General features: G+C 49.9%; 1 protein-coding gene across 1 annotated transcript; it reads right to left on the bottom strand.

The window, feature by feature from the left end:
- Positions 1-917: 917 nt before the first annotated feature.
- AVIL (advillin) lies at positions 918-19,753 on the bottom strand. The gene is made up of 20 exons (XM_069584799.1): positions 19,684-19,753; positions 17,098-17,182; positions 15,736-15,810; positions 14,788-14,984; positions 13,277-13,385; positions 13,074-13,184; positions 12,631-12,833; positions 12,070-12,148; positions 11,843-11,941; positions 11,018-11,171; positions 10,815-10,915; positions 10,189-10,326; positions 9,921-10,079; positions 8,802-8,981; positions 7,011-7,156; positions 6,759-6,903; positions 5,146-5,334; positions 4,492-4,560; positions 3,267-3,383; positions 918-1,507 (listed from the first exon to the last, which is right to left on the bottom strand). The coding sequence occupies exons 2-20, from the start codon at positions 17,161-17,163 to the stop codon at positions 1,394-1,396; spliced, it is 2,451 nt and encodes an 816-aa protein (XP_069440900.1). The 5' UTR covers positions 17,164-17,182; positions 19,684-19,753; the 3' UTR covers positions 918-1,393.
- Positions 19,754-19,826: the final 73 nt, after the last annotated feature.

Raw genomic sequence — 19,826 nt, 5'->3', positions numbered from 1 at the left:
GTGAGCCTCATGGAAGTGGCTGACAGTGTCTGGGAGAACTGTGCTGCTTCTCCCTTCCATGCATTTATTATGGCATCCCCAGGATGTCTGACTCTTCCCCTCCTACTCCTGTGACAGAGACCTCTCTTGTTCTTGTTCAGTTTTACTTTGTGATGCTTTGGATTATGCTTCTATCCTGGAACTTCCCCAGTTACATTACTTTTGCCACATGGAATCTTCTGCAGTTGTTGACTCAGAGTTGTCTGGAAAATGTGGTTCATTTGTTGATGTCTGTAGCATGCTTTGAAGGCTCTCTGTGGTGGTATACACACTGGTTCTGGCCTCATTCCTGAAATTAATAACACATGGCCTTGTTTCTCTTCTGGATAGTAGGGTGTAGCTGGGTGGGGCCTGAGGTTTCCTGGACAGCTGTGAGGCAGATTCTGGGATTCTTGTGCCAGAAACAGGGATCCCAGCTATCCAGAGAGCTCCCTCAGCAGTGCCTCTTTTTAAAAAAGTTTTAATAGTTTTATTTGTTTACGGCTGTGCTGGGTCTTTGTTGCTTTGTGGGCTTTTACTCCAGTTGTGGTGCTCGGGCTTCTCATTGCAGTGGCTTCTCTTGTTGCGGAGCACGGACTCTATAAGTTTGCAGGCTTCGGTAGTTGGGGCTCATGGGCTCAGTAGCTGGGGCTTCTGCGCTCTAGAGTGCAGACTCAATAGTTGTGTCTCAAAGGCTTAGTTGCTCCATGGCACGTGGAATCTTCCCAGAGCAGGGATCGAACTCATGTCTCCTGCATCAGCAGGTGGGTTCTTTACCACTGAGCCACTCTAGGGAAGCCCAGCAGTGCCTCTTGACTTCCCCAGTCCTGAGACATTTCTCTCATAGAACACAATAGTTACCCTAATGGGCAGACCCAAAATACTGAAAAGAACTCCCGTTTGTCCTTATAGATATCTTTATTTGAAAACTTAAAATTCTGGCACATACAGATTTGAGCATTTAGATTTTGACTTCAGGGTATATATGTGAATAACTTTGATGATTTGTGGGTTAAATAGAAAATACCAACCTTAAAATTTAAACTTAGGCCCTCGCCCCAGAATTAAGCACTTTAAACAATTTTTCTGTTCTCTTACTTTTGACTTCTCCAGATTTTCATGCAGTTTTAGCGTTTTCTGCTAAGGCTTCAGCCAGAAGACCATAAAAATTTCAAAGTGAGCAGCTACCATTTTAGGTATATGACAACTAAGAAACGCAGGGATGAGAAAAATGGAGTACATGCTGTGATTGGCAGGCTCAACTGTCTCTCCATTAAGTAGCTGGACGTTAGGCAGAAATTAGAGAAATTCTTTCCTGACATTGGCACTGTCTGCTCTCTTCTGGGATCTTGCAATAGGCAGATGCCTTCTTGCCTCAGAAAAGCCCCTTTTCTTTCTTCATCTGGAGCTGTTTCCAGCCAGGCAGAGCAGCAAACTGCCCTCTTGTGATGCCAAACACAGAAACAAAGTCCCGTTCAGAGAGGTAATTCTAAGAGAGAAAACAAAGTTTCTAGTTAGAAGACCTGGCACCTGTCAGTGTTAATGGGGTGCGGGGTGGGGGGGGGCAGAGGGGCCAAGAGATAGTCCCAAGTAGTTTCTTGAAAGGGGAAGTAGAATGAATTTTTCAGAAAGTCTGTGTTTGACTTAAATTATTCATTGGCGAGCTCTTCAGCTTGTGGAATCCCACCATGGCCTGTGGAAGCGCTGACTGGGTTCACTGAGCTTGCAGTCCCACCTGGCACCAGTCTCTTGCCAGAAGGACAAGAAATGGGTTATATATTATGTATGAGTGCTAAACATTAGGCTTTGGCTGAATGGAGAGCTAAACTGAGTGACAGGTTTCCTTGCCTTATGCCCTCATCTGCCATTTTTTATTAATATTTTTCTTTTTTTATCTGCCATTTTTTATCCAGATGTTTTCCAATGCAGGATCAGGTGGATCTTGCTGAGAGCATAACATTCTAACATTTATTTATTAATGATTAATGAATATTTTCAGTCCAAGTAAAATTATTAAGGTATGGTTTCTGTTTTCAAGGAAGTTGTAGCCCAGATACTGAAGAATTGGTTACATAAGACACTGTGGAAAATTTAGAGACCCTTCAAGTGAAAGTTGCTCAGCTGTATCTGACTTTTTGCAACCCCATGGACTATACAGTCCATGGAATTCTCCAGGCAGAATTCTGGAGTGCTCCCTTCTCCAGGTGATCTTCCCAACCCAGGGATTGAACCCAGGTCTCCAGCATCTCAGGTGGATTCTTTACCAGCTGAGCCACCAGGGAAGCCCATGAATACTGGAGTAGATAGCCTATTCCTTCTCCAGCGGATCTTCCCTACCCAGGAATCAAACCGGGGGCAGGCAGATTCTTTACCAACTGATCTATCAGGGAAGCCCAGAGACCCTTCAGGGGGAAAATAAATTCATTCATTCAACATGACTTGATTAAATCAGCTGAAAAGGAAGTTGTGCCTATGATCTGCCAGTCACCGTTCAGGTGCTAAGAAGCTGAGAATGTGATGGTGAACAGTACAGACAAGGCCCCTGCTTTTGAAGGTGTCAGGGAGTGGGGCAGACAGACATTGAGTGACCAAGTACAAGAGGACTGTAGGGGCTGAGGGAGGCAGGGTCGGGTGGCCAGGGAAGGCCTTCCTGGGGAGGTGACCCTGCAGCTGTGACCTAAACAATGAGGCGGACCTGGCTGTCTGATGATCTGGGAGAGATGTTTTTTCAGGCAGGAGCAGTAACCAGCAGAAAGGCTCACGTTTGAGGAACAGAAAAGCAGCAACTGGCTAAAGGGCTGTAAGTGAAGACAGTAGTGGCCTGTAAGACTGAATCAGAGGTGGGTAGGGGCCAGGTTGTATAGGGCCTTGGAGGCCATTACAGGGACTCTGGATTCTAAGTGCAGTGGGAAGCCATTCGAGGTGTGTTAAACAGAAGAGTATCATCTGCTGTAAAAGCCCATTGGTTGTTATATGGGGATCAGATTGTAGGGACAGAGGTGGAAACTCACTGGGGGCCTATGGCAGTGGTCCATGATGGCTGGCCATACTGGCAGCAGAGAGATGGAGAGCAGTGGGTGGCAGCTAGCTGGTGGGTTGATGTGGGAGGTGAGGAAAAAGAATCGAGAAGGAGCCCTGGATTTCTGGCTTGAGCTCCTGGGTAGGTCAGATGTCTACTGAGTGTTTACAGTGTTGGCCATACTCCGAGATGGTGCTTATGCAGAGTTCCACTCACGTCAGTCACTCACCTCCTTTTTGGCAGGGTTCACATCCTCTGGCAACTCCTGACTCTGATTTTTCAACAGAACTTCTAGGGGGTAATATTTTGGCTCAGAATTCAGGGGAAGGGTTGTGTCCCTCATATCCTAGGGAAGATAAGAATGTAGACACAATAAAAGACCACTCAGGTCTGTGCAATTGAAGTTCTGTGTTTATAACATTTAAATTTTTTTTTTTCACCACTTCACACTTTATAATCATCTTTTAGAACAGTGGTCCCCAACACTGGCTGCATGTCAGAGTCATCTGGAAATCTAAACTATTTTAGTTTGAGGGTTCTTGGGAAGCTGATTCAGTGAGTCTAAGGTAAATCCTGTATCGTCAGTTGGCGTGAATGTTTTGCGTAAATCTCACTTAAATACTGTGATCACATCCTTTCTCTTGGTGCTTTTACTTTGGGCTCTACATTTCTGGCCTTCAGATGATTTAAAATTGAAGTCATACTTCTCTTAAATACATTTTAAAGATGCTACATTGCCATGAGTTTTGAAATCTTGAGTTTTTAGAGCACAAACAACAAAATGCAAGATGGTTTGGACAGTGGTGCTGTGCACTGTCCTGATGTTAAAAAGCTGTTGGATTCTCGGCCAGGAGCTCCACTTTTGGGGGCCATTAAAACAGGGGTAATGGCCTGAGTTTCTGTGGATGCCACTGTCAGAAACTAATAGTGTCACCTGGGTTGAAGTGAAGTGAGCTCGCTTAGTCGTGTCCGACTCTTTGCTACCCCACGGACTGTAGCCCACCAGGCTCTTCCATGGGATTCTCCAGACAAGGATAATGGAGTGGGTTGCCATTTCCTTCTCCAGGGGAACTTCCTGACCCAGGGATCGAACCCAGGTCACCCGCATTGCATGCAGGCACTTTACCCTCTGAGCCACCAGGGAAGCCCACCTGGTTTAGAAGCTTGTTATTTCTGAAAAATACTACTAGTAAATTTAATCTCTCCTGAGTGACAGAGTTGAATAATTTGATTTGGTAACAGCAAGTCTGTTCTAAATTCTGGAAGGCAGTAAAATAAGGAACTCGGCTCTGAAACCTGCTTTTTCTACCAATTAAAACAATCTTCACATCCAATTAGACCGTCAGAGTGATACTGAGAAGGACATGATAGGGTTTCGGCCATGCTGTGTCTGTAGCATCTGCTGTTTCTTTCTGGCTCTGGTTGCCTGTGAATAGCTCCTCCAAGAAACTCACAGCAGTGATTCTTGTGATAGCAGCAGCGTCTCCCAGCTCCTCTTTTAACTGTTCATATGATTTCCCTGCCTGGAAAGAAGAGATAGAAAACACAGGATGAGATGCTGCTTATAGTGGAGGGACGTCTCAGGTCTGGTCTATAACCCTTGAGAGAAGAAAAACAGCCAGCGGACAGAAAACATTTCAGAGATAAGCAGAAAGGACTATGCAGGGTTGGAAGGTACTTAAACATGATCTACACTTTTTGCTGGTGTCTCCTCAATGTTCCATACTAAGAACAGTTGACTAGGAGTCAGAAAACCTGGCTTCTTCCTACTAGTTGTGACTGTAGACAAGTAACTTCTCCTCTGAGCTTCCTTATTTGTAACACAGGCAACAATGTTCCCCTGGCTATCAGGGTGTAATGTGTGTGGACAGACTTCACAAACTTTACTGCTTATCACGTTGCCTGTTCCTGAGGCAAGCTGTGAATTTGCCGACTAAACTGCTGGGCAGGATGTGAAAGAGAAGGAAGGTGAAAACGCAAGAGGGGAGAAGGGAGTGGGGAGGTACAGTCCTGGGTCGACTCGGCCCTCGAGTACCCTGCCATCCTTCTGAGCTGTCAGTGCTGAGCACCCTGGCAGTAAGAACATCTCCCTGCTTCTCTGTCCTTACACTCCAAATGTGAGGGTCCCAGGCCAGGAACCAGCCTGTGAAGATGGGAGGCTCGAACCCCTGTTTAACGATCAGGATCGGTGTGCCGGTGTCTCGGCCGCTGGGGTGAGTGTGCAGGTACTCCTGGGCAGTAGACAGAGCGCTCTCCTTCTCTGCAGCATTGGCCTCAGCCCCGATCCACAGGAACACCTGTTGTCATAGAGACTGTTCTTTACTGCGCTCACTCGTGCCAAAGCTAGATAGTACACGCTGCCCCGTCTTTCCCCGCCAGCAGTTCAGAGCCTCAGCAGAGTAAAGTTTTTCTCAGATTTGTTTTGATTTGTGTATCTCCCACATCTACATCTCTAGTCCTGAACTCTCTGAACGTCAGCTTCCTGAATCCAGCTGCTTGCAAAACATCTCCTCTTGGCTGTCTCCAAGCACCTCAAGTATAACACCCCCAACATGTAGCTCTTTTCTAAACTTGTATCTGCGTCTCCATTCTTGGGGAATGGTGTCCATTCAGTCACCCAAGGCAGTAACCTGGGAATCATCCTGAATGCCTTCTGTATCACCAGGACTGAGCTAGTTTACCTCCCACGCTTTTGTCAAATCTGTTGCCATCCATCCAGCTCTGCTCCACTGCTTCTGTGTGGGCCAGCAGCAGCTCTTTCTGAACTAGGACCATGGTGTGCTGACGGGCCTCCCAACGTACAGTCTTCTTTTTTGTCACACCCCCTCCCTCCTCTCCCACACTCGCCAGAGTGAGTGATCTAAAGCACACTCTGACCATGTCACTCACCTGCTTAAATTTCAGTAGCTTTCCAGGGTAAGTTCCAAACTTCTTGACTTGGTTGGTAAGGTCCATACCTACTTCTTTAGCTTCACCTCTAGGGCACTCTTTAACTCTGTATTATACTCTGATAATACTCTTCGTAGTTCCCTATATACTAGACTATTTCCTGCCTTGCTTTTCTTTTGCCTGGAATGGCCTCTTTACTTGGTTGATACCTGTTTCTCCTTGGAGTCTGGGAGCCATCTCCTCCAGAGAGTCTTCTCTGAGCCCTTGAACTGTGTTGAATACCCCTAATGTGTGCTCCCGAGGCACTTCATAGATACCTCCATCACAGTAAAGTGATGATTCTACGTCCGGTCTCCTCCACCTTCTATCAGCCTGTAGACTCTGAGAGTGGGGTGGGGCCCTTCGCCTTAGTGACACCACACCCAGCACAGTGATTAGAAAGGAAGAGGTGTCAGGATATGGCGGAAGGGTGGCCTTGAAGATGTCCCCTTTTATCCCTTTATTCCCCCAAAGGCCCATATCTCCAGGTGTGGAGCCTGCTGCTCTTGGTCCTGAGAGAATGGAGTGTGTGATAGGTAGGATGGCATGATTTTCGCAGAGCATGGTGGGAAAATTCCCAGGATGGTGAGTTTTCAACAACATTCTATTCTCTCCAACGCTGGCAAAAAAGCAAGCTCTCCCTTCGGTCACCACTGACAATTGTTTGATTGACTTGGGGATGGTCCAGGGCTACCCTGGCTTAACTGGGGTTTGGGGGAGAGATACTATACAAAAATAGACTAAAGCGTGAGGATGTCTGTCATTCGTTCCAAGCTCTCCGGCTGTGTCTTACCTGGTCCCAGGTATCCAGGAGCATCACGTCACCTGGGTTCAGGTCGTCCTGGGTGAAGTCTATGATCTCAGTGACAGTGAACCGGCCAGTCTTATTGGAACATTCAAAGAGACGAGACTGGACATCTAGGATCTCCTGCTGTAGTCTGCAATACAGTCCATGCAGTGGAGCTGAGCTGCTTGGAAATCACCTGCAGTTCACCAGTCTGGGAGGCAGGGGGAGCCAAACAGAGGGGATGCTGCGGTCCTGTACCTTTTGTCACTGGCGTAGGGAGTTTTCCCTCCCAGCAGGTCCCAGAACTCAGCTGGCTCCTGGCCCTCAGCCACTGTGTTCTCAGTACCATCGCAGAGAAGTCCGGCCAGCTCCTTAGCCATCGCCCGCTCATCCCCACTAGACCCCTGAGAACGGTGTGGCGAGAACACAGATGTTAGTCACACACAGGCACGTTGATGTGGGAATAAAGTGCCTTAGACTAATAACTCAGTGTAGAAGGAAATGGCACCCCACTCCAATGTTCTTGTCTGGAGAATCCCAGGGGTGGGGGAGCCTGGTGGGCTGCTGTCTATGGGGTCACACAGAGTCGGACACGACTGAAGCGACTTAGCAGCAGCAGCAGCAGCAGCCAGGATTAGTCACCAAGCCAAAAGACCTCAGGACAGGGAGATAGATGGGTTTGTTCTGGTGCTTGGAAGGGTGGTTCTGGTGCTTGGAAGGGTGGAGGCGGGGGTTGGGGGCTGGGGGGGTGGGGGGAGGCTTGGGGGTGGGTGGTGGGTGGGAAGGAGGAAAACAGTGTGGAAGCAAAGGACAGGACTAGACTCTGAACTGGTCAGTGGGTATTGAGAGGTCACTTTTGTTTTACCTTCAGTTGGAATTTTAGCACCTACTTTTGATTTTTTTTTTAAGAAAAAAATTAAACTTATTTTTAAAATTATATACAGGAAAATTCACCCTTTCTGCCATAGAGTTCTATGACTCTTGACAAATGCATAGAATCATGCTACCACCACCACAACAAAAACAGAAGTTGCCTCACCTCTGCAAAAGCTTCCCTCAGACTACCGTAACTTTGTAGTCAAACCCTCCCTGAATCCTTAGCCTCTGGCAACCAGGGATCTGTTCTCCATCACTACGGTTTTGCCTCTTCCAAAACCTGGTAAATGGAGTCCTACACTGTGTGGCCTTTGAGTCTAGCTTCTTTCACTTAGCATAACGCATTTGAGATTCTTCCTTGCAGCTGTGGGTGTTCTGCAGCTGAGTAGTATTCCATTCCAATTGTGTGGAGGCACCACTGCTTGCTTATCCATCCTCCAGTTGATTTGCTTCCAGTTTTTGGCAATTACAAATAAAGGTGCTATTAAACATTTCTGTATAGATTTTTATGTGAAGGTAGTTTTTTCACATGGGTACATACCCAGGAATGGGCTCATACAATAAGTATATGTTTTATAAGAAACTGTCAAATAGTTTTCTAAGGCCATATTTGCATTTTCACCTGCAGTGTGTGAGAATTCCTATTGCTTTTTGCCACCAGCACTAGATATTATCAGTTTTTTAGTCATTACTCCTAGGTGTGTAGTGGTATCTCATTGGGGTTTCTATTTGCATTTCCCTAATGACTATTATTGAGCATCTTTTTCTATTCTGTTCTCTTTTGTAAAACAGTTCTAGTGCTTTTCAATGCATGAAATCTGAATTGACAAACATCATATTTTTAGTGTTCTTTTGTTCAGTGTTAATGCCTGTCCTATTACAGTGCATCACACTGGTGTGGAAAGATTGGCTTTTCCATCCTGCATCCAGCCTCCATGTGTTTAGCTGTTTATGGAGGGTCTCCTGGGTGTGAGGGGTGCCATTATTGAGTGTGTAACTGGAGGCCTAATTGTGAGAAACACCGCTGGTCCCTTTGAAGAATCTTTAGGAGAAGACTCCTCTTTGTGAGGACTGCTCCAGCCTACTCTAAGTTCCTTTGCCCTTGCTGACCAGAGGGTGGGTGCAGGGCTGGGAGCCAAGGGATGGGTGTGACTGCTGGGCCAGCCGTCCTACCTTGCCAAACCACAGGTAGTGCTCTGCCTGCGTCCGCAGCAGAAAGACATCATTGGAGTTTAGGGAGGAGGTGAAGGCTGGGACTTCCACTGCTTTGGTGTTATATTTGTTATGTCCTTGAATCTGGAAGAGTCTTACTGGAGGATCCGGCTCAGCATTTCCCTTCCTAGAAGTCCCACCCTAGAGAGAAAAAGAAAAGCAGAGTCTAGATCTAAGGTGTGCCGTGTGCGCTGAGCACTGGGCCAGCGCTGTGGAGAACAGGGCTGTATCTGACACCATTTTTGCCCTCAAGGAGCTTCTCAGCCAACTGAGAGAGGTTGAGGTGAGCCAGAGTTACGTTACCAACAGTGTTAGCTTTCGGGGGCTTCCCTGGTTGTCCAGCAGCTAAGACTCTGTGCTCCCAGTGCAGGGGGCCCAGCTTCAATCCCTGGTCAGAGAACTAGGTCCCACATGCGAGAGCTAAGACCCTCTGCAGCCAAATAAATAAATGTTTTTAAGAAATGGTGTTAGCTTTCATTCTGAGACCTGAGTCATATGCCAGGCTCTTTTCTGGTGCCTTGGCTATATCATTTTATTGATCCTCATAATAACTCTGTGAAGTAGGTATTATTATCCCACAGTGCAGGTGAGGAAACTGAAGCTCAGAAAACTGGCTAATCAATGACAAGACTAGGGCTTGACCACAGACTCGTGTATGTCAAGCCTGTGACATCATACAGTCCTGGTGATGCTTCAGCCAAGGCTTTCTGGAAGACATGGGACTGGAGTCAGGGGCACAGTGGCTGGAGGAGGCAGACAGGACGATAGAGCACATGTGAGGTCTAAAGAGGAGACCCACCTGACTGGAGTGGAGTGTGGAGGTTAGGGAGCTGAGGCTGATGCACCTGCACAGGTGATACGGGTCAGATTATACAAGACCTTGAACATGAACTAGGCAGGAGTGTGGACTTGAAGCCCTAGGCAGTCGGGATACACTTCAGTGTCTTAGAGAGATTCACCCCCTTCTCGTCTGTGTCCACCCCAAGCCCCACTCTCCACCCCTCCTCTACTGTAGCTCCCTGCTGACCTGCTGGTTCTGAGCATTCTGCTTCTGGTGGAATTTTACCTAAGGTTTCTCACCTCAAAGATGACCAGCTTTCCTTTGAAGATGGCCATGAAGTGGCGCGGCTCCTTCCCCATGGTGACCCGAACCTGCACGGGGGCCCCTTCAAACTGCTGGTCCACCTCTACCGCCTGATATGCCGAGGCTGCCAGCTCATCCTGTGAGGCGTGGCGGCCCTGCAGGGGTGAGAGGGTGCAATGGGGCCCTGCCACCTCCCCCCTCCCCCCTGCTCAGTGGCCAGAGGAAGCACCAGGATCCAAAGCTAAGAGCCTGCCCCAGGCCTACCTGCCAGATATACAGGATGTAATGAGGCTTCCCATGCATCTCGTACGTATAGAGAACCAGATAGCAGTCTCCCCCGTAAAAAAAGCCATACCACTGGTGCTCCACGGGGACCAGCTCCAGGTTTTCTATCCTCCAGACCTGGGCATAGAAGGAGACACAGTTCCCCAGAGATGGGGGGAGTCCTCTTTGAACAAACAGCCACCTGGAGGGAACTGGGCCATGCTGAGCAGAGAATCCAGGTGGATGAGGCACAAAGGTCCATTCACAGTACCCCTTATCCTCTGCTGCTTCTTCCCAGTACTGAGGGCTTATCACATTTGCATGATTTGAATCCGGAGAACTAGGTCATCCCTGGTCAGATGCACCCCCATCACAGCTCAGAGGTGATTTGAATGCATCTGCCAGGTGAGCTGTTGACAGCACACTGGGGTGCCTACCTTTCCCTTCCCTGAAGAATTGTGGGAGAGCCCTGCAGACGCAGACACCTCTTAGGGAAGGGTCCCGAGGCCCCGGAGGTGACAAGGGCAGCAGAGGAGACACCGGATCCTGTGCGCTCCTCTGCAGCAAAGCAGCCAGGTGAGCCGGTGCCCTGCCTGCCTGGGCACACGGGGCACTGGGCTTATTACCTCAACTTTGCCATTGCCGTCATCCACCATTCTTTCCTGGGCTGCCACCCCTGGTTTGGTGTGCAGCAGAATTACATCAAATTTATCCTGGAAAACCTTCGCTGCAGAGAAGGGGTTGGGAGAAGCCAGGTGAGTGAAAAGCATCCGTGCCCGTCTTTCTAGAGACTCCCCACAATGAGAACACCATCTGGGGGCAGTCTTACCAACTTTACCCACGCTGAACGTTTTCCCCAGACCTGTGGTCTGTTCCTTCACCGTCCACTTCTGGAACAGCTGCTTGAACATGGCCGACTCGGCACCGTCATTGACGGTCTCCACGTTGGTGCTGCTGGGGTAGCCCTTCATCCTGATGAAATTCTGTGGGTACCCCCCCACCCCCAAAGGGCAGGTCAGTCAGGGAATGCACTGGGTTCTTGGCTTGACTGGTAATTCACCCCTTTGAAGCCATTGGATAAGATTGTTTCCTTCTGGGAGTCAGAGCCAAATTCTAACCCACTTCTGTCTAGGGACCAAGCTAGCTGCCTCAAGGAAAGGACTAAATGGAACACTTTGGCATTCCTTCATTGGTCATGATTATTACTGATTTTTTTTTAATCCCCTGTAGTATATTCCTTCAGCACTTCTGTACTCTACTGACTTTGCATCACCTTCATTTGCATTTTTTTTTTTTTTGCTTGGTAGATGCATCCTGCTTGGTTCAGCTGCAGGAGGCTGCACAATAATGTCATAAGTTCCTTGAGGACAGGGCTGTTGATATGTGATATTGCCTTCAATAATAACAGCCACCTTTTATTGGGCAGTTGTGTGTGCCAGTGTGTTTGAGTGCTTTACAAATGTTATTTAACCATCACAACAACTCCAGGAGGTAACACTAGACCTGGATTTGAATCCCAGTTTGTCTGTCTGACTGTGAAGTCACGGATATAACTGCGATATTTTGTGCTCCAGCACCTAGTACGGCTCTCCGAGCACCTCTGGCGCTTTGTGGACAGACTTTTTGGATAATACTGCATGTCCATAGCTCCTACCAGGGCTTTAGACATGGCCATCTGTTTCTCAGCCTTTGTGGCTCCTCTTCCTTTCCACACATAGATCTTGGTTCCACTTTGGTCCAGGAGGTAGCAGTCCTGAAGCAGATGGCCAGGGACAAAAGTGGTTACTGCTGCCCGAGACCATAAGGAAGGCCTCTCTGTGCAGCCTGCCTCTGAAGCCAGGTCCAGCTACCCCAAGCCAAGCCCACCCAAGTGCTACTCACATCAGGGTTCAGTAAGTCCTGGACCAGAGGCCTCGTCGCTACCTCTGTGACCACCAGCTGTCCAGATGAATCTGAGACACTGGAGAAGGGGAGAAGTTAGCCTGTACCTTCCCTTCTACAACGCATCATGTGGTCAGTTTGCTATTTCCTGCTTTGGTCTTAGGATGAAGTTTCTGGGTAGAGTTTGACTTCTTGCGACAGGCATGGCTTGAGTGCAGACTGGAATGTGATGGACACTGTTGTCTGGGGGAGACTTCTGTGTATCTCTTTCCTGAATATTATCTCTACCCTGCCCCTGACATTATCCTATCCACACCCCTGGGATGCATAGACCTGAGTCAAGGAACATTCTCTCCCAGAGACCAGGAATCATTGCTAGCAAGAGCAGACAGTAGCTGCTCAGGGAACAACGAGTTCCTTGTAGAAGCTGCATTCGAAGAAAGACTGAAAGAAACCCAGGTGCCTGCACCCCAGATGGAGCCAAGCAGAAGTGCTTGTTTCTCTGGGGGCCACCTTCTCCTGACCCTAGGTTCCAACCAGCAGCCAGCCTTAGCTACTCACCGATACAACGTGATGTTTGATTTCTGCTGCTGATCTATGACCTCATCTGGGACTGCCGGTTGGATAATGGAGCGCCGGCCGAGGGTGTCCTGAAGGACCTTCATCAGCTCCGGGCTGGCTGCCTCCTTGTCTCCCTCGATCACTCCTATCTCAGCACGGCCCCCTCGCTCCCTGTCCCGAATATCCTTTGCCAGAAGCATTGCCTGTAAAGAAGGCCAGGGATGCCCTTAGCTCCAAGAGAAACAGCCTAGATCCCAGACACAGGGATTACCCTGATGCTGAGGAACCCCAGGCTGAGTCGCAGCCTCAGTCATGTGGCCTGTCTCTGAAACAGATGCTGCTCAAAGGCAGGCATCTGGCTGGAAGGGCAGGAAAGAGCCAGCCAGGAAAGAAGAAGGAAAGAGTAGCTGCGCGAAAGGAGGGGCCGACTGTATGGGCCACACCTTCAGGCGCTCCCCACTGTTGCTCTCCGGGCCGTTCCATTGGATGATGACCTTCCCAAGATCCAGCAAGAAGACATCCCCTTGGTTAAAACTGTCCCAGCTCATTTCCACCTGCAGAGAAGAGGTAGACATCAGGCAGAAGGAATTCCTGAGTGCCAGGCGGAGAGGCCTCAGGCCCAGGACAGACAGGGGGCAGGACTCACCTCGGTGGCCCGGATGTTTCTCTTCCCCTTCACATGCAGCAGCCGCTTCACATCGTAGGTGTTGGTCTCCACGTGCTTCATCCCAGAGGCCACACCCCCCTTCTTGTAGCTGAGGGAACAACCGTTGCGTTATTTACTGAGAACCTGCTGTGTGCCAGGTCCTGGGGAGAGAGTCGTGGGCCACACAGAGGCAGCCTCTGCCCACACAGGTGATGACGGTAAATGAGCAAGGCAAACACTGATGCTGGTCACCCCTGCCACAGAGTTGCCCTCAGTGAAGGGCTTTTTGACAGAACATTTGGGACTGTCTTCTCTGGAGGACTGACATTTGAGTTGAGATATTAAGAGTAGGAACCAACCACCAGAGGACTAGATCTCCAGACAGAGGAGTGATCGAGTCCCCACGGCATGGAAGAGCTTGGTTTGTTTTGTTCTTGAAGCTGAACATCATGTGTGTTGGGGGAGGGGCACAGTCATCTCCCTGTGGCCTGAAGACCAACTCACTCCAGGAAACCACTCTCCTGCCTCTGGGTCTCACCCCAACCCAGCCTCCTCTAGGCATTCCACATGTGAAGGGCACCCAGAAAGCCCCCGAGAGCAGAGGGCCTCTGTTGCTGGGTTCCCTGGTGACTCAACAGGCTGCTCTGTGCCCAGTGGGTCCTCAGTGAGGACTGCTCACCTGCAAGAAGCTGGCCTTTGACCAGCCTCAGAACTCTTGAGCTCCTTGAGATTGACAACAAAAGAATTCCAAGTGTAAATGTCGTCAATCTCAAGTGTAAGGTTTGGAGGTGATCAAACTCCTCAGCTCATGGAAGGCTGTCTGTCATCACCGGCCTTTACAAGACCCCCCTCTTGAAGTGTTCATGTGTTCCCTTCTATCTGCAAACCCTCCCCTCCCCGCCTTTTTCTCCCCACCATAGGCATCCATTCTAACCATTTAACATCTATCTTTCCATTTTCATTCTGGTAAACATGGCCTGTTGTTTTGTGCTCATGTCATTTTTTACAAACATGAATTGGCATTCTGTTCTCTATTTCAAGCCTGTTTCTTCCTGTGTTCCTTAAGCCCAGTGTTTTTAAGGTGTGTCCACAGGTCAGATGTGTCTTAATGTGATGGCATGGTACTCCGTGCTGTCTCGGAGTGTTTCTCCTGTTCAGTCTCCCCGGGGGAGGCATGCCCCACTGCCTGCAGCTTCTCACCACCACTAATACTACTATGAACATTCTGGCTCCCGTGCCCTTGTGGACCTGGGAACTGCCCCAGTGGCAGTAGCAGACTGCCCTCCGGAACACTGGGCCAGTCCTCGCTCCCACCAGCAGGGCTCCAGGCCCATCTCCCCACAGCCTTGCCAACACTCAGCAGCACCCAGCTCTCTAACTTACACTAGTGGAAAGAACAGCTTTGTTTTGATTCGCATTGCTCTGATTACTTTCTTCACATACTTTTTAGCCTTTGGGTTTCCTCTTTGGTGGACCACATCTATGTCCTTGCTGTGTGCCCAGCTACTCACATGATGCCCTGCTTGAAGTATCCGTGGAAGGTGTCGGACTCGTGGTACTGGACCTCCCGGTGCTGAACAGGGCTGCCCCCCAGGTAGTCGTCCAGCTGCGTAGTGTAGATGGCTGCACAGCTCTGTTCATCCTGGGAGGAGTCCTTCCCAATCCAGAAGTGGATGTCTTGGGAGAGGAGGCTGCCCACTCTCCGGGTCTGGGGTATAGTCAAAGAGACTGGCTCAGGGGCCGGTTTGCCCCTCTGGCCTGGGAAGGTAGCTGCCTAGGGTGACTTGTGTCCCATTCTGGGCAGGCTCAGGCCTCTGTGTCCTGCTCTGCAGTCTCTTCCTCCCTGCAGTGTCCCCTGGGCAGACCTGTTATGTGACTCAAGCCCTAGCAGCCTGAGTCCCTCCCTACGTTTGGGGAATGCTGACAGCTTACTGTCCTCCACATAAGCAGAGGTGGGAGGATCTTCCCAGTCTGGACTGCAGGCAAGAGTTCTCTTGTTGCTCATTTGCACCCCTGCACTCTCACAGCTGTATAGAGCTGCTGTTTGCCAGCATGGCTCTGTCAGCACCATCCATGTGCGAGGCTGTTCCCTCGGCTAGGTGAGCACTTTGAGGCCAGAGACGGCCCTGTGTCCACCTAGCCTTCCTCCACAGCACTGTAATCTGGGGTCTGGGCCCAGGAGGCCGAAGCCTGGCTGTGGGCCACGTGCTGAGGTTCAGACTGAGGGCCACACACCCCCCCCCACCCCCCAATTCTGATGCAAAATTTAAAACCCTGGTCTAAGCACAGCCTTTGATAGTCATACTGGAAGCCTGTTCCATGCAATAGCGAGGAAGAATCAAGATGGATACCAGAGAGGCCTGATTAACTTTGTGGGCAGATCTCCCAGGGAAGCCCTGGAACTGGCTTTCTGGGGAGGAGCTTGTGAGAATCAGAGGAGAGGGCGGGACGGTGCTCACCGAGAGGATGACATAGCAGTCTCCCTCGTAGAAGTTGCCATGGGCACTCAGGGGGACCAGCGCCAGCTCCATTTTCTGGAAGGACAGGGGTATGGGTAGGCTACATTCCTTCCCCCTCTCCCCTGCAAGCCTCCTCCCTCCACGCTATTATTTGGCACAGGTGACAGGGCTGGGGAGTGGGTGGAAAGGTAGGGAGATGTCCCCAACGGGGCATGGCGGCCAGCCCCAGGATGAGTGCACATCCCTTCGCCTTCTGCTGAGCTCCGCCCGCACAGCCCGGGGTCTGTCCTCCCACCACCTGCCTGGTCTCATCTCGCTACACTGAGGAATCTGTGAGCCCCCTCAGTCCTATGCAGCTGGGTGTAAGCCCTCAAGGAAGAGCCTCAAGTCTCCGAGCCGAAGCACCAGGGTCTCCAGCACTGACTCCATCTACCCAGCACTGGCCCAGGTCTGAGAATGGAGTGGAATACCCGGATTCTGTGTGGCTCTGGGGGCTGAGGGCTGGCTGTGTGCAGGTTCTGAGCTCAGGGCTCCTGTCTGGAGTCTGGATTGGAGCTCTGGTGCATCTGTCATAGCACGTCTGGCTCGTCCCAGGAGAGCCATTCACGTGGCCTCAGATGGGGACTTTCATCACTGTCTCCAAGGAGGTAAACCTGCGGTCCTATGTGAGTATATTCTATGTAAAATACGTGTGTCAAATGTGAAAATATTAAATATCCCACAGTTTGTGTGACTTCTTGTTCCTATTAGTTGTTAAATGCCCAGGGAGCCTTAAAAGCAGTGGGAGTGCCTGGCTCTGAGCAGCTCGCTAGGCAGCTGTGACCCCTCCTATGGACGACAGTGAGGTGGGCATCTCCCCTGGGTTTTATGCAGCAGTCCCTCACTGGGCTCAGAGCAGGGAGGAGGAGGAGGTGAGGCTTTCTGGACCAGGGCGGTTCCCAGCTACAGACCGGTGGTGCTCCAGGTCAGCCAGAGGGGCTCAAGCCAGAGTAGAAGGGATGAGCAGGGCCCCATCTATGGTGTACCCAAATTTCCTACTTTGCAGGAGCGAGAGTGCCCTGTGCAAGACAGGTTCCATTGTCCTGACTAGAGCAGCCAGTAGTCTTGGGGCTCTCTGGGTGGCCCGGGCCCCACCCATCTCTCCAGGGCATTTACTGGAAGTGCAGATGGCTGGATAAAGGGCCAGCTTATTTTTGCTTGGAGCCCTGCTCCCAAAGTGAAGAGCATTTCTTCCAGTTCACCCGCCCGCTCTGTGCAAGGATAGGAGGCCATGTTCTTCAGCCCTGCCTCTCACTGCTGCGGAGCCACTAGCAGGAGACTCAGTGTGGGGGGCCTTCAGCAGCCCCTTCCAGCCCAGCTCACCTCTATCCTCCAGGTGATGATCCCAGGGTCGTTGCCCACAGCCCGGAAGGCGCTGCTCAGAGACATGGTGCTTGTCTTCCCGGGACTGAAACATCACAGACAAGTGGGGAGATGATGCCTCTCAGAGCAGGCATCCAGCCCACTTTCCTCCTAAGTCACTTCCCAATCTCTTGTCAGCCATCCGGCCATGTCCTCACAGCGCATCCCTGCACCGTCATCTCACAGTGATGTGGGAAATGACTTGTCCAAGTTCACGTCGTAAGCCTGGCTGACCCAGCGGGGAGGTGGTGGGGGGTGGTGCCCACCGGAAGTTCTGCTTCGCCCTTGCCACTTCCCTTGTTAAGAGCTCTGGTAACAGGCATGATTATTTACCAAAGGGGTGACAAATGTGTTAAGCCCTCTGTTGACTGACTTTCTCTCATTTAATTCTCATAAGCTGAATATATTTCCTTCATCTTAACATTGTGGGAAAATTGAGGTTCAGAGAGGTTAAATAATTTGCTCAGTATCACTGGAAAGAAATCCCTCCCTGATCTTAAAATCTCTGTTCTAATTACTCTGAGGTACTGCAACCCTTCCTAACTTACCTAAATCCAGTGGCCCATGGGGCTGAAAAGCTTACATCAGAGTATTTCCAAACTGAGTTTCCTTTTCTCATTCTTATTCCAGTTCTCCCAGACTCTTTGCTTGGCAGGTCCTCTTCACAGTCCACTCTTTGGGCTTCCACTTACCAGACTTTTTAAAGTAAACCATCCTTAAACTATCCCATCCTGCTTTTGTCATATGACTAATATATTCCCCGTGCCTCACAGAGGAAAAGGGAAAGTAAAATGGCAGAGGTGGGACATAGAATTCAGGGGGTGGACTTCCCTGGCAGTCCACCACTTAAGACTCTGGGATTTCCAATGCAGGGGGTGGCGGGTTGGATCCCTGGTTGGAGTACTAAGAGTTCAGGGTGCCAGCAGGGACAGGTGGGCGTGGCCTGTGGACAGATCCTACCCCACCCCCACCCCGCCCCCACGTCCCCCACAGATCCAGCCAGTGGTGCAGTGGCCTCCCGCAGGCGGGGTGTGGAGCGACAGCGAGAGGGAACGAGAAGTGCGCATTGGGCACCATCTCTACTCGAGGTGTGTCTAGGGTTATCAAGCACCTACACATGGCCATGGTCACACAGCTTTTACATAATGAAAATTCCTGTGCGGTTCTTGCTCTCAAGGGGCCTGCAATTTCGTGATACACAGTAACTGATGGATGCTCTCACAGGCAAAGGTGAAGGATGGGCTTGACTGATTCATTAATCATAGGGAAAGGAAAAAACAAAAACCAAACACCCTGAAAGATCTATCTGGGATTTTGCTGGGAAAGTGTTAGTCACTCAGCTGTGTCTGACTCTTTGTGACTCCATGGACTGTAGCCCACCAGGCTCCTCATCCATGGAATTCTCCAGGCAAGAATACTGGAGTGGGTAGCCATTCCCTTCTCCAGGGCATCTCCCTGACCCAGGGATCGATCCCGGGTCTTCTGCATTGCAGGCCATCTGGAGCCACCAGGAAAGCCTGGGGTTTGGCTATTTGGAAGCATATTGTGCTTGTTAGGAGGAGCATGTCTGGCCATTCTTTTCTTGAGCCTTGGTAGATGAACCTAGGTTTGGATATGTGCCATTATCTAGTGTGGACACTGGCAAAACAAAAAAAAAGAGAAACAAAAACCTCCCTTTGTCTACTGCTGTAGCAGGCCTAAAGCAGAGCAATGATGCGGAGCAGTCAATGTTTGAGGATTTCATTTGATAACTGGCACTGCCCCACCCTGTGCTGCTTGGAACTGCTGGGGAATATTTGTTCAGGTTTTCTGCAGATCCTAGATTTCAGTCACTAAAGGTAAATGCCATGACCAAACTAGGGGAAGGGGATAAAGACCAATTCGTTCCTGGGAGAGAGCTAAGTGTAAACCTGCTAAAAGTCAAACCAGCGGTCACTAATTAGGACTGTGAGTCCAGGGGCCAAAAGTGGTCCCAATTCCCAACAGGGACTTAGCAATCAAGACACTCACTGGGCCAGGAGTCCTGAAATGCAGGACAGGACATGCTCACAAAAGGAACTTTGCCGTACTGGAACACCTAGAAGGTGTGATTTCCATCTGTGACACCGAAGTCTCCCAAAGCATCTCTCCGTCCCTCCTCAACTCCTAATTTATTAACTTAGTATCCTTTGACACTACCGATGGGTAGGGTGCGGTTTTGAAATCCCAGGTTAAAAGGTAGTGGCCCTTAATTCCTATCAACACTCCTATGAATGGACCCCAAGTAGAGGGAGCTGGTTTTCATTTATGCCTTGCTCTACACCATCTATTTGAGCTAGGGTATTCTCTTTCTTAGCTTTTGAAAATGTGCCTTAATGTTTAGGGGTCTCTCAAAAATTACCTCAACTTCTCAGCAGGAAGTTTGCAAAACTGACAAGCTCCTGGTTCAATCCTCTAAAAGCCTCGTCCAAGAAGACAAGGCCAAGGAAATTTCAATGTCTTCTCCTTTCTTTCTAGTCTAGTAAAATTGCTCTACTGACATGCACCCATAAACCAAAGAGAACTTACCTTGCCTTCTCTCACCAGTCTTCCCAGTTTTCTTGCAGTCGGTAAGCAGTGTTGAGGAACCACCCAATGTGGGAGGCTCCAGGCCCTGCTGCCTTCTCTTAATAATGGCTGTGCAGACACTGGGTTTTATTTGCTTGGGTTTG

This window comes from Ovis canadensis, chromosome 3 (assembly GCF_042477335.2).
Source record: "Ovis canadensis isolate MfBH-ARS-UI-01 breed Bighorn chromosome 3, ARS-UI_OviCan_v2, whole genome shotgun sequence".
Classification (NCBI taxonomy): domain Eukaryota; kingdom Metazoa; phylum Chordata; class Mammalia; order Artiodactyla; family Bovidae; genus Ovis; species Ovis canadensis.
This window is presented reverse-complemented; position numbering and strand designations above follow the sequence as displayed.

What these genes read in the sequence shown, in the direction of transcription:
- AVIL (XM_069584799.1), bottom strand. Translation starts at nt 17,163, where the DNA reads ATGTCTCTGAGCAGCGCCTTCCGGGCTGTGGGCAACGACCCTGGGATC. An exon ending in ACTGCTATGTCATCCTCTCG is followed by an intron (nt 14,985 to 15,735) that starts GTGAGCACCGTC and finishes ACTATACCCCAG; the next exon opens with ACCCGGAGAGTGGGCAGCCT. An exon ending in GAAACATCCGGGCCACCGAG is followed by an intron (nt 13,185 to 13,276) that starts GTGAGTCCTGCC and finishes TCTTCTCTGCAG; the next exon opens with GTGGAAATGAGCTGGGACAG.